At 36.8% G+C, this 14,332-nt stretch overlaps 1 protein-coding gene across 1 annotated transcript in view; it reads right to left on the bottom strand.

Annotated features, from left to right (window-relative positions):
- The window catches only part of CXADR (CXADR cell adhesion molecule), a 41,612-nt gene extending 30,702 nt beyond the window's left edge, over positions 1 to 10,910 (bottom strand). The window contains exon 1 of the mRNA XM_074213828.1: positions 10,831 to 10,910. Within this exon, the coding sequence (XP_074069929.1) occupies positions 10,831 to 10,873 (43 nt within the window). The 5' untranslated portion in view covers positions 10,874 to 10,910. The remainder of the gene's footprint in view (positions 1 to 10,830) is intronic.
- Between the last annotated feature and the right edge of the window lie 3,422 nt (positions 10,911 to 14,332).

The raw sequence follows: 14,332 nt of genomic DNA, 5'->3' as shown, positions 1-14,332 counted from the left end.
ACTAAGGAGAGACAAGTAAATATATAGGTTTATACAAAGTCCACTAGTCAGCTAGCCTCTGAATGGGACCAACAGACAGATTATAGCCACAAAACAAATATATGGCATTTGGGAGAGGTGATACCACACAAGGAGCTGGGGAAGAATCAGAAAAGATTTCATCTAGAAGATGGTACTTGAGGAACTGAAAGAAATTGGATTCCTCCAAAATCTGCTTTAATCACTAAGGGACTCTGAGAGTCTTCCCCTTCTATTTTGCCCCCCCCCCCCCTTTTTGGCTAGGTAAAAGTGGTTATTCCTAGCCTCATCTCTTTCTTAGCTAACCTTTGAGTCAGTCAAATCAAGACCAGTTAAAGATCAGTTCAAAAAGGCCAAGATCCATGTGACTCCTGAGGAGTAAGTGAAATTTTGCATAATCCCCCTCACTTAAATTTATTTAGAGAAGAAGACCAACAATCAACAATCATGGTAGACCAGGCCTCAAGAATTAAGATAAAATTCCTGATACATAATATTGATATAAAAAGCATATACTATGAATATATGACATTCAAATAGAATACAAACAAAAGTTATGAACTTAATTTTCTATCTTACTATGGAAATAAATCAACAAATTAAATTGTCCTTTGTGACAAAGCACAATTCATGAAATAAAAAAAAGGTTTCTCATAAAAAGCTTAAGACAAGTCATGATTGCTTTTCAAAGTTTACTTATTTAATGATCTGAATTTACTTTTAGAGATTAAGTTCAGATTCTGTTCAATGTTGTTTTAAACAAAGATGAAAGACTGCAAAATATTTATGGTATATAAACAATTAGTAAACAAAACCTCCTGGATGTTTGAATTTTGTAATCGTTCTACTTTTCAAGGAAATGACATTCAGTTTAATTGTAAATTACATGGAATGACATGCAGAGTATATATATCTGCAGGAAAACTGGAATTACTCATAATTTCAAAAATAAACTAGAGAAAAAAGGGGATGCTAAAAGAATTAGATTTTATATTAGTTCGATATTATTGTAATTTGATTGTCCTTGGAATACAATATTTCTGTTCTAAATGAAATGATTGTTACTTGCCATGTCCCTTAGAATCTGACAGTAATTTTCTATTTATTTTGCATATTTTATTATTGTACAAATTATGTAATTATTAAAGTCAAATAAATTGATAAATGAAACAAGATACATATAGTGGTTTGAAATAAAAGTGTTCCCCTTAATGAAATTTAAAACATGCATCTCTGAAGACCTAGTATCAAAGCTAATCCTTTACTTGTGGGCATGAAGAGTATGTTATAACAATTTTTTTATTTATGCTTTTCCCTCCCTTGGCTCCATCTTCCTTTGCTCTACATTAGTGCTCCAGAGTAGAAAGTGAGATTGTTTACTTTGCACAGCACCCTCACTTAAATCCAAATTCACTTTCAAGGGCTTTTTTTTAAGTTAGGTTTTTTTTTTTTTTGCAAGGCAATGGGGTTAAGTGGCTGTTATTTGTTCTTAAGTATTGCCTTTGGGTATTCAAATACTGATTGTTGACTGGATTATTGGTTTGGGATTAGTATTGAATCAATGAATAAATGTGTACTTATTTTGCTGTACAGAAAATTATTTCCTTTCCCAGTGGCATAAATTATAAGTTATTTAATAAATTCCAATGCCTTTTTAATCACTTCATCTATAAAAATATAAAGTTGAGACAGTAAAAATAATAAAGCACAACACAAATCATCCCCGAATGGTCAAAGGCCAATAATTAGTTTTCAGATGCCATCTATAGGCATATGAAGAAGTGTTCCAAATCACTTTAGAGGAATGCAAATTAAAAGAACTCTGAGATGACATCTCACAATTTATCAGAATGGTTAATGTAACAAAAAAGGAAGATGATTTATGCTGGAGAAAATGTGGGAAAATTGGGACACTTATGCACTGGTGGTAGAGTTGTGAGCTGATCCAACTATTCTGGAGAGCAATATGAAACTGTACCCAGAGAAACCAAACTCCATGCCCTTCAATTTAACAATACCACTACTAGGTCTATATCCCAAAGTAATCATAAAAAAGAGAAGACCTACATATATAAAGTATTTATAGCAATCCTTTTTTGTGGTAGCAAAATTTTAGAAATTGAGGGAATGGTCATTAACTGGGGAATGGCTAAACAAGCTGTGATTTATGAAAATAATGAAAATAGTATGTTGTGCTATAAGAAATGATGAATTGGAAATTTTCAGAAAAACCTGGAAAGACTTGTATGAATTGATGCAAAGTGAAATAAGCAGAACCAGAAAAAACCATCTACAAAGTATCAGTGACACTGTGATGATCAAATGTGAATGACCCAGCTCTACTCAGCAAAATGATAAAAGATAAAGTATAACAGATTCATAAAAGAAAATGCTATCCATATCCAGATAAAGAACTGGTAGACTCCAAATTTTTTCAATTACTTTTATTATTTTTCCTTCAGATCTGTTTCTTTTGCCACAACTGAGACTTAATATGGAAATGATTTACATTATTGTCCATGTATCAACCATATCAAACCACCTACCATTTTCAGAAGAGGGGAGGAAGAAGAAAAATTTGGAACTCAAAATCTTGTAAACATGAATGCTAAAATTTTCACAAAATATAACTGGGGAAAAAAACAAAGCATAGTTCATCTTTGTACTGTTGTACAAATTGATATTGTGAAAAAGCCATAGGGATTAAAATCGCCAAACCATTGAGAAGAAAATCTACTTGGAAGTCTGTGAAATAGATTTCAGTATGTTTTTAAAATGCTCCAAAGAGCACTACTGAACTAATGAGGGACCTTCAAACTGGCATCTACAGATATTACTTCTGAGGTTGCCATTGAAAGAGTAAGTTAGGGTGAAATTTGTAGGTTAAACCTCTCCCTTACATAAGGGAGAGCTCCCAATCCCCCTTACTGGGAACCTCCTCCTCCCACTCTCTTATTTACTAACCTCCCGGGCCTCCTTTAAATCTCAATTAAAATCCCACTTTTTACAGAAACCCTTCTCCAGTGCCTTTCTTCTGTTAATTATTTCCTATTTCCTCTATAAAGCTTATTATTATGTATGTTGCATCCCCTATTAGAGTGTAAAAGTTCCCTGAGGGCAAGAACTAGGGATTGCCTCTTTGAAGCCCCAGAACCTAGCAAGTGTCTGGCACATGGTAGGGGCTTAAATATTTACTGATTTATTGATGTCTGACTCAGTAAAATACAGTTTCAGAGATATTAAGCCAAAGGTTCATATAAATTCTTGACTTAGGTTTGGAGGAAAAATTACATTTTCAATAAGGAAGTTAAGCATTTTCATCCATTGTGAATTTAAACATTCTAAGAATAGGGGTCATCAAACTGTCTAAATAATTCATGAAATGTAAAAAAGAGGTTTAAAACTCCTGCTTTAATGTTTAGAAAGGCATGGTGGAGGGTCATAGAGATGGAATTCATTTCCAGATCTTGGCTACAAGATATGATGAAAACAAGTAACTCCAAATCATTCCATCCAGTTCTAAATCTATGATCTTCACTTTTCTATTTGAAATTCTTTTTTATAAACAGTTCTTTACTAGGATAAGAACATATTAATGTAACATAAAATTATTTCTCTTTAACATTTCCCTAAAAAGAGGTTAAATAGAAATTTTGCAGCTAAACTCCTAAACTGCTGACCTGATCTCAGTGAAAATAAAGGCTCTCACACAAACACTTCCCCCACAAACCCCTACCATTTAGGCCAGAACCCTTCAACATACCACTCCTTTTACTTTTCATAAACAGGGATCAGAATTACATAATTGCAAAGAGCTCCAAGAGACCACCTAGTCATAGGGAATACATACATATATACATACATAAATACATACATATAAATATACATATATTTATACATATATGGAATAAGAATTCCCTCTATAGCATAAGTTCTGTTATGACACTTATTTTGAGAATGTAAATTTGTTCCAAGGTGATTGATATTTTAGGGGAAATTTTAAGCACAAACAGAAACAGCAGAGGAAGGGTGGGGTACATTTCAGGCATAGTTCTGGAATAGCATGAATAAACTCAGAAAGGCATGTTGGTCTGCTTGAAGAATAGAATAGTAATAATGAATATGAATAATCCAGTGTTAATGGTAAAATGGTACCAATTTGTCTAGGGTCTTAAATATGAAGATAGGAAGTTTGAATTATAATTCAGTAGGGTTAAGTTTAATTCAGCAGGGGGAGGCTAGGTGGTATAGTGGATAAAGCACTAGCCCTGGAGTCAGGAGTACCTGGGTTCAAATCCAGTCTCAGACACTTAGTAATTACCTAGCTGTGTGGCCTTAAGCAAGCCACTTAACCCTGTTTGCCTAACAAAAAAACCTAAAAAAAAAGTTTAATTCAGCAAAAATTAAGAACCTACTATGTTTAAGGAACTGTGCTAAGCTAGGTAGTGTGTACAGTATATACACAAATAAGTAAATAGATGATAATAATTAATTTATTGGGAGAGGAAGGGAGGGAAGAGAAGAGAGAAATGAGAGAAAAGAAAGAGGAAAGAAAAAGAAAGATGAAAACACACACACACACACACTAAAACTGGGAAGGAATTAACTGTAATTTAAAAATTGTTCTAATGTTGGGTTACAAATAAATAGAAGATAATAATTAGATACTTTTTTGGTGGAGGAAGGGTGGAGGGAGAAAACAGGGTGGGGGGGAGAGAAAGAGAAAGAGGAGGGAGGGAAGGAGGGAACGAAAATGAACTATTAACTGGAAAGAATTGCTCCAATGGTTGGCTCATTGCTGGGCTATGCTTAGGGCTTCCTTGTCACAGGATTCTGGGTCCTTTCTGTTCCCTCACAGGCTTCAGGGATTGGCCTGGCTAGCTTTTGCCTAGGACTCTTCTCCAGAAATGGGGCTCAGCTCCCTGGTTTTGTACTGAACCTTGCCTGGAATGTCCTAAGACTACTCTCTGCTAGGTTAGGACTGACTGGGTTTGGGCTCTTTTGGGACTCATTTCCCAGGTCTCAGGCAGCCAAACCATCAGGTTGCACTGGGAGTGTCAGGAAAGATTGTGGTGAAAACCTCAAAGGTCCACAAGCATTCCCTGGGGTCCTGGGGCTGAGAGGTAAGAAGTACTGGAACTATTCTCAAAGTTCTAGGTCAAATGCTAGCTGAACTCCAGTCCTCTACTTTGTCCAAAACTTCTCTGTTCCAGGATCTCTTCAGGACTTCAGGGGTCTTTCTGTGGATTTTTGGGTTAGATGCTCTGAGAGAGGTAGTTTGTTCTATCAATTTAATAGAGTGATACCCTGCTAAGTTTCAGTGAAATGTTTGCAGATCTTAATAAGCTAACATCTTACTACAACCCTTTTACCTTTCTCCATAATTCCAGTGACCCACTCATTACTACTACCTTCCTGGGCTTGCTAAATCTTGTCATTTCTACTAGATTTATACACAAATCTAGTCTTGTACTGATTGAAGCTTTCCATGTAGTGTAGTCATTCAACCCATGTCTCTGAAACTTTATCTTATGATAAGAAGCTATACTCCCATTAATTCCTTCCAGTTATTATCCTCTGCCTCTCCACCCATTACCCCTGCCCTGCACAAATGATCTATTATTTTCTACTTATTTGTATACATACCAAATTTTCTAATAGAATGTGAACTCCTAGCTGGCATAGACTATGCCATTACCTAGCAGAGTGCTTTAAACAGTAGTTCTTAATGTTTCCTGAATTAAACCAAGCCCTACTGGAATTGTAATTCAAACTTCTTATCCTAGCATTTAAAGACCTGGATCAGTGAATTAAAAGCTAGGGGTTACTACATTTCATAAAGTTCTATATGGCCTGCAAAATGACTTAGAAAGTCACATATTGATATAGTTTGTATTCTGTTTTATTTTTCACGTAGTGTTACACATATCCCAATAAAATTTTAATTTGTTGATATGCAACAAGCATTCTGCCCTAGAAGACTTCCTACCATTCTAATATAAATATAACCTTATCATTGCTCTTTTAGTCTACTCTTCGAGCATACATGACTTTATATTTTTATGTACTTTATATGATTTTATATGTTATTTTCTATACCTGGAATGTCCCTGATTTTAAAGTACTATTCAAATATTATTCTATGAAACTTTCCCATCATCCTCCAAAATTCAGTTAAAATAACTACTACCACTCATTTTCCCCCCAATACTTTAAAGGTTTGGAAAGTTCAATTTCCATTTCAATTGTGTTGTTGCAGGTTATACATAGACCTTCTGTTTTCCCTCTATACCACTTTACTTGGCAATCCAATTAGCTTTCATAGATTTAATTACCATCTATCAGTATCTATCAGTATATTGATAATTTTTAAATCTACCCATCCTCTCTGCTCTACCCCATCCACTCTTCTGCTCTTCATTGCTTTTCAGAACATCTAAAACTGAATGGTCAAGACATCTAAAATTCAGTAAGTCCAAAACCAAATTCATTATCTTCTCTCCATGCCCTTCCCTCCCCCCACTTCCCTATTATTGTAGAGGGTAATACACCTTTGGTTCCAGTCCCTCAGCTTGCAACATAGGTGTCAATTTTTGACTATACACTGTCTCTCAACCCCATGTCCAACCTGTCAAGACTATAGATTTCACTTTGTAACATCTCTTCAATATGGTTCCATTCTCTCCTTTTAAATTACCACTTCTCAGGGCAGCTAGGTGGCACTGACCCTGGAGTCAGGAGTACCTGAGTTCAAATCCGACCTCAGACACTTAAGAATTACCTAGCTGTGTGGCCTTGAGCAAGCCACTTAACCCCATTGCCTGGCAAAAACCTCAGACAAAAACAAAAATAAATTACCACTTCTCTAGTGTAAGACCTTTCTCCTCTAAAACTAAAACTTCTCTAGTGTAAGACCTCATGGATGACTTGAGTCTACAACAGCATGATGGTGGGTCTGCCTGCCTTAAGTCTTTCTTCACTTATCATCATATATTCAGACATCAAAGTGATTTTCCTAAAGTGCATAACACCTCTTCCAGGAGACTCCCAATATTGCCTCTTGATTAATATCAAATGCAAAATACTATCTGGAATTGAAAGCCTTTATAACCTAGTCTCCTAAGAAATCTCCAGTCTTCTTAAATCTTTTTCCTACATCATAAACTTCACTCCAATGACACTGGGATCCTTGCTGGTCCATGAATAAGATACTCATCTCTTGGCTCCCAGCATTTCCTTTGCCTGTCCCCTGAGGCTGGAATCCTCCACTTCATCTCTACCCACTACTTACTGGTTTTTCTGATTTCTTCTAAGTTCCAATTAAAATAGCTCTTAATTAAAAAGCCTTTTCCAACTCTTCTTAATTCTAGTCCTTTGTTTATTATTCCTATTTATCCTGAACATAATTTACTTATATATATACACAAATATATAAAATTATTCCTATTTATCTTGAATATACCTTGCTTTATATATATATATATATATATATATATATATATATATTTGCATGTTGTTTCCCTTCTTTGAGGGCAAATATTTAATTATTTTTATTGATTTTTATGATAAACAGTTACTGAAGCTCAATTAAGTATTATTCTTATCAAAAGAATTCCATTCTTTTTATTTATAGACCAGTATTATTAAAAAAAGTTGCACTCTATTATAATATTTTGAATTTAATCAATAAAAAATTGTGGAAATTTGTTCTCTTTTGTTCTAAGTACCTATATAACATCCTTGATTGTCTTTTGGCTCACAAAACTTAAAATAGTTGCTATCTGGTCTTTTACAGGAAAAAGTTAGCTGGCCCCTATCTATGCAACTTTCCCCTGGCTATCACTCTGCTATGTGTGTTATCTCCTCCATTAAAATGTAAGCTCCTTGACATCAAAATGATCATTTCTTTTACATTTGCATCTTGGCACAGTGTATTCATCCATTTTTTTTATAACTACTATTTTGTATTCATTCTTTATGTTTATGTCAGATCCTACCAATAGATGATGAAATACATGAAGGAGAGATATATGTAATCTTCTCATCCTTCCCTGGGACTAAGTATGTATACATATTAGATCCTTAAATAAATATTTGTGCAATTCACTTGAGATATGCAGTAGACAAGGAGAAATGGAGAACTAAATCTCAGGGAGAGATATCAGCTAAATATAGATAAGAGAATCATCCAGAAATGATCACTAAAGCTATAAAAGTGGATTCAAAAAGGAGACAATGTCTAATTAAGATGATGTGAGAGAATAACTTAGCAATAAAATTTAGAGCTAGAAAGGACCTCAGTTAGGCAATTGAAATCCAGTTGATCACCTGCATTTTTCAGATGAGAAAATTGAAATCTATGATAATTGAAGATAGAGGTGAAGGCAAAATATGAAAACAGGTATTCTGAAGGATTGGGGGGGAGGGATTAAGTATTTACATACTATGTGCTAAAAGGTAGGTCCTATTATTATTATTCTCTCATTTTATAGTGGAGGAAAATGAAGCTTAGGTTACTTCTTAAGAAGTAAAGTGGCTTCTCCAGAATCATATGGGATACATAGTGTCTGAGGCTATATCTGTTTTCCAGACTTCAGATTCAGTTTTCTATCCACTGTGCCACATAGCTGCCAATTAAACTGGCAACAAAGTCAGTGCTCTTTCCAAGGTACCAAGATATCATTTCTTTGCTTAGAAAGGTAGGAGAACTCAAAAGAATAGTGTCATAGAATCCAAGGGAAGAGAAAGAAAGAGTTCTTAGAAATGCTGCACAAAGGAGATGTGAACAAGTCCTTTGATTAAGTTTAATCTATGAACCACTTTCTAGTGGTTATAGTTTTACCTAGGCAAAATAGTGTTTACGTTGGATATATATGATTCACCAGGGAATTTCTAAATTTGCCACCAGGAAACTGAAAAAAAAAAGGGCAGGGTTGGTCTGATGGAAAGGACTTTAGATTTTAGTCAGAAGACATGAGTTTGAATTACTCTCCTTCCACTTACTGCCTTTGAAACCTGATAAATTACAACAGGTTTCCTCATCTATAAAGAAGGGTTAGATGATCTAAGGTCTCTTCCTTAAACAATGACAATTTCATATTGCTGTATGAAATGTTGAGGTTTCCAATTCCAAGAAAAAGAATGTGAATTTTAATATATATAATACAAAATAGGAGTAGCAAAATGTTGAATTTTAGGAATATATCTACAATAAGACAATCAACTGGCTAAACTTAATGAAAACATTTCATAAGGACTGAACATTCTAAATGATCTGCCATTTTTCCCATTTCAATTCTTGAAATATGACTGCTTTTCACCTAAAGATTCTTCAAAGAAATACTGAAAAGAATGAAAAATAAAGTTATTTCAAAAATGAGTAGTTTTCTAATGTACAAGGTAACCCCTAGTTTTAACAACTAATTTAAGTCAACTTTAGGTAAAAAATAGACAGTAAAATTTAAGCCAGTGATTGCTTTCCAAATAGAATTTTCATGCCATGAGTAATATTCATAGTCATGAAAGCAACAATAGATTTCACATTGCAACAGGAAACAAAAAAGTGACATCCCAATTCTTCAGGAAAATATTCCTAACATTTAATCTTCCAGGTGTTCGGCAAAACACAAATCATAAAAGCGTAGAAGTATGGAAGTCAGACAAAATAAAACTGAACCATTTTACTATTTTATTTTCAAAAGAGTTGGCAACAAAAACCACTAAGTATTTATATATGCGTATAAAATAACATGTAAATATTATGCTTCCCTCCGCAAAGAAAGTTCTGCATAAATTGTTAAGGGGAATTCTAAAACCCCACAGGGTATTTTATCTACAAAGAACTCTATTTAGAAATTAAGAAATAAAACAACTCAAATCCTCTTTCTACTACATCGATACCTTAACCCTCCCCCCTAGAGAAACCAATCCTTTTGTAAGTAATTTCCCTTTCATTTCTTCAGAATTAAACCATTATTCAAGTATCTCTGTATTTTTTATTAGAAAAGATTCCCGCTCAGATCTTTCCTAATCTAATTCCTGCTAATTTTTTACTCAGTACCTTTCTCTAAAACAGTTGTTGGATCGCAGGTGCCAGCAGGTCATAGAGATCTTTTTTAAAATGGCAAGCGTAATTAATCTGCAATTTTACCTTTCCAGGGCCTAAAACACAGGTGACTCAGACCGAAACGATAAAGTGACAAACAAAAGTGGGCCAGAGAAACTGAAAACCAGTGGAAACGCAACGATGCCACTGAAGTTAAAAAAAAAAAGAGAGAAAGGAGTAAATTGGCCGGGAGACTCACGGAAGGAAAGCAGCCTTTGCTAGTGCCGGAACATGGAGCTTCCCAGCTAGAGAGATAATGCGCCCCTCCCTCCACGCCAAGTTTCCCCAGGACAGCCAAACGCATCACGCACAACACCCATTTTGGGGAACCCGTCCTAGAAAGGGGGTCGGGGTGGGGATCGGTCCAAAGGCTTCCAAAAGGAGAAAGTAATTGCGCTTCTGCATGAGGGGGTCAATCCTGAACTCTTTCTAAGGGAGGATTTCGAACAAGTCTTTGTTCCATGGCTCCCTCGGGGCCTCTTAACTCTCCCACCGGGACCCAACCAGGTTTCGGGGTCCACTATGACCACCTCCCCGAGATGTCCCCAGGCACCGCGCCAAGTGTCCACAGTCCCCTTGGGAAAAGCCCCTCCAGCAGCCTCCCCGGGGGCGCAGCCCCACTCCTTTGTCTCTGGCCCCATTGTACCCAGGCGGGGTGCCTCCCCGACCGCAGGAATTCCCCGCGAGCCGTCCTCGGCCCCACTCACCAGTGGCCCAGCCCAGGAGCACCAGCGCCAGCAGCAGCTCCATGGCCAGGGCTCTCCGCGCCCCAGCCCGGCCCGGCTCGCTTCGGCCCCGCTCCCAGCCCGGCTCCCCGACACCTCGGTGCCGCTGCCCTCTCCCTCTCCCTCTCCCTCTCCCAGCCCTCCCCAGGGCCGGCAGGTGAAGCTGGCGTCACTTCCGCTCCCGCTGCCCAGGGGAGTTGCACCCCGCGCTGGTGCCCGGGGGCAAGGTCCGGCCCGGCTCCGAACCTTTCTCACGCTTCTGCCCCAGCCCCCGCGCCCACGCCCCGAAACCACCCCCGGGGGGGTTGGAGACCAAGGTGGAGTGGAGAGACACGCGTGCCTGTGCGCTCGCCCCGGGCGGTGTTTCGGGAAAATTGGAATCTCCAAGCTCGGGTCACCGCCCTTACTGAAGAGCCTTTCCTTTAAAATTACCATTAAAAAAAAAAAAGAAAGGTGTTGCACCCTCTAGATCTCCACCCCTTTTGACTAAGAGAGCCACCTTGTCTGAGCAAAGTCTGGGAGCTGTCCCGCAGAGATAGGATACATTTTTCTCTCTGCTCTTACCCACAAACGCATTCACATTTCTTTTTACAGGACCCTCTGGTCTTCCAAAGACCAGACAAAGCGTAATTAAAAGGAGAGCACTGCTCTCCATGGTTCCCCTGGGAAGAAGAAAGAAATCGCCTTAAATTTCAACCAAAGAGGAGGGAATGGAAAGAAAAAGGATTTTCTTAATCCTTTACCAAGATCCGGACTCAGTAATTTAAACAAAACAGGTTGTCTTTATTAAAGACGCAGATGGGGGGGGGGGGGGGAGGATAGGCAGCTTTCTCTTAACAAAATACATAGCGATACAATGTAAGCACTATATAACACTTTGAGTGGTTAAAAGGTGTTGGATGAGTGATTATATTTAATTTTCCCAATTGCTGAATCCCGCCCCCCGTTAATTTAGGGGAGGTCTCTTAAATAGTTTTCCTTCAGTCTGGCTCACAGGAAGGCTACCTATTTTCAACTACAACAAAGTTAAAATAGTGTGTAGTAACTTATTCCATGGAATGAGTCAAGAAGATTTGGTTTCAAAAGCTGACTCAACAGTAACAACCTTACCAAGTTTCCAATTTCACTGAGATTGTTTTGTATTCTGTAGAATATAGAGATTATATATATATATATATATGTATATATATATGTACACACACACACACACACTAAGGTTCCTTCCTTCCAGTTCTAAATTTATGATCCATATGTGACCCACAGGATCTTTATTATTTTAAGCTCCTAGTTAGCCATCTCAAGATCTAGATATTTGGGTTTGGGAGGGTGAGAATTTTTTACAAACCATAGCTTTCAACTCTCCCCACCTCAACAAAGATTTACTTTTTCCAGTCAGCCTTAACAATAAATAATTTGTAAGAGAGGCATTACCTCCATGAATAAATGAGAGGAGTGGACATCCACAGGAATTAATATTATGGGGTTGATGCCCCCTATTTGCAAATGTGTCCAAGGCACCTGTATTTACCAGGATGCACACAGAGAGAATATGTGATGGGAATGACATAATGACATATATTGGAAAGGTAACTCACACCTCTGACTCTGCAAAAACTTCTTCTACAAAGACTTCATGCTGCCAATACCCAGACCAGTTCCCCACAGGATTTGTTTTCTGAAAAACACTTTTTTTACATGCCAGTTAGTCATCAGCTCTATTTACAGGGTCCTCTGAAACAAGGTCCACTACGGAAACTGGTTACAATTTTTTTTTACCAACTAAAAACCCAAATGCTCCCATTCAGAGAGAACACTATGATTAAAGAAACTTTCAACAGCTAGCTCTTCCAACTTCCTCTGACAAAGGACTTTTATTTGCTTCCTCTGGTTTCAAAATACTCAGAGCACCTGAAACTGTACTTACATCGGTTAAAAGTGCTGTGATTAGTAATCCTTTCCTATGAGAAAATTCCTCTGCTATCAAGTACACAAAATATATTTATTAAGTTTTATTAAGCAAAGCACTTTGCTAAACACTGAATATATACACCCCCAAAAAAGCAAAAACATCTTTCCTGCCCTCAAAGAGCTCACATTCTGAAGGGAAAAAGAACATATATGTAAGAATATATAAATTTAAATATATATGGCAAAAATCTTGGAAAGAAGTCACTTAGAATTGGGAAGGGAAGGAAAAAGACACAGAAAGACATACTGTAAAAGAGTTTTTAAATTTTTATTTTTTTATAGGATAAAACAAGCAAGGGGATAACAGTATAATTAAAAAAGATTTCATATAAAATTGCAAATCCATTATTACTCTTCCTTTTAAATATATATAATAAGGTTATCATGTAAATTTTTTCTTCCCCCCCCTTATTTCTACCTTCCCCTCTTCCTCACCCTAGAGAAGGCTACCATTAGACACAAAGAGATATATTTAATAAAGATATTGGGAAAAAATAAAAATTAAAAAGAAAAGATATTGGGGTGGCTAGGTGGCACAGTGGATAGAGGGCAAGTTATTTAACCCCATTGCCTTTCTAAAAAAAAGACATCATGTAATTTTTTTTCTTTTTCCTTTTTTCTTTCCTCTTCCCCCCAACTCCTGTAAAAATGGCCACCATTAGACACAAATAAGTATACATGTGTAAAATTATTCTATACATATTTCTGAAGTAGTAGAAATGTTAAGAGAAATATGATCAATAATTAATCTGTTTCCTCTGCATGGTACATACCTTACATTAACACTCACCCTCCCTCCGCTATCCTACTCTCCAAGCTATGAGATCAACAAAATTTTAGTAAAATACTTTGCCCCTCACTGAAGTACTCAGTAAATCTCTACCCCCAGCCACAAGACAAACCCCTATCAACAAAACAATGGGGCAGCTAGTGGATAGAGCACCAGCCCCGGAGTCAGGAGAACCTGAGTTCAAATTCGGCCTCAGACACTTACTAATGACCTAGCTATGTGGCCTTGGTCAAGCCTTGCAAAAAACTAACCCCCCCCCAAAAAAAAAACCCAAAGCAAAACAATGGATCACTGCTCCAGTCTTTAAGCTATCTATCTCATCTATATATCCCTAATTACCTCATCTCTGCTCTCTTGTTATAACCTGAGCATTAGGAAAATAGCTTATGCAATTGAGTAGAGGGTAGACTGGAGTAGTGATAGACTTAAGAAAGGGAGACAAATTAGTGAATTAATGTCACAATTTTTCCACATCCCCTTCAATATTTATCACTTTCTCCTATCATTTTAGTCAATCTAAGTATAAAATTATATCTCAAAGTTTTAATTTGCATTTCTCCATTCAATAATGATTTTGAGCATTTTCATAGGATTCTTATTTGACTATTTATCACTTGGGTAGTGATTCATTTTCTTTTAGATTTGACAAAGTTCTTTAGTATTTGACATGAGGCCTTTAACTGAGAAACTATCTATAAAAATTATCCCCAAATTTTCTGCTTTCCT

This window comes from Macrotis lagotis, chromosome 1 (genome assembly GCF_037893015.1).
Source record: "Macrotis lagotis isolate mMagLag1 chromosome 1, bilby.v1.9.chrom.fasta, whole genome shotgun sequence".
In the NCBI taxonomy this organism is placed as follows: Eukaryota; Metazoa; Chordata; class Mammalia; order Peramelemorphia; family Peramelidae; genus Macrotis; species Macrotis lagotis.
Note: the sequence above shows the minus strand (reverse complement) of the source record. Positions and strands in the feature narration are given on the sequence as shown.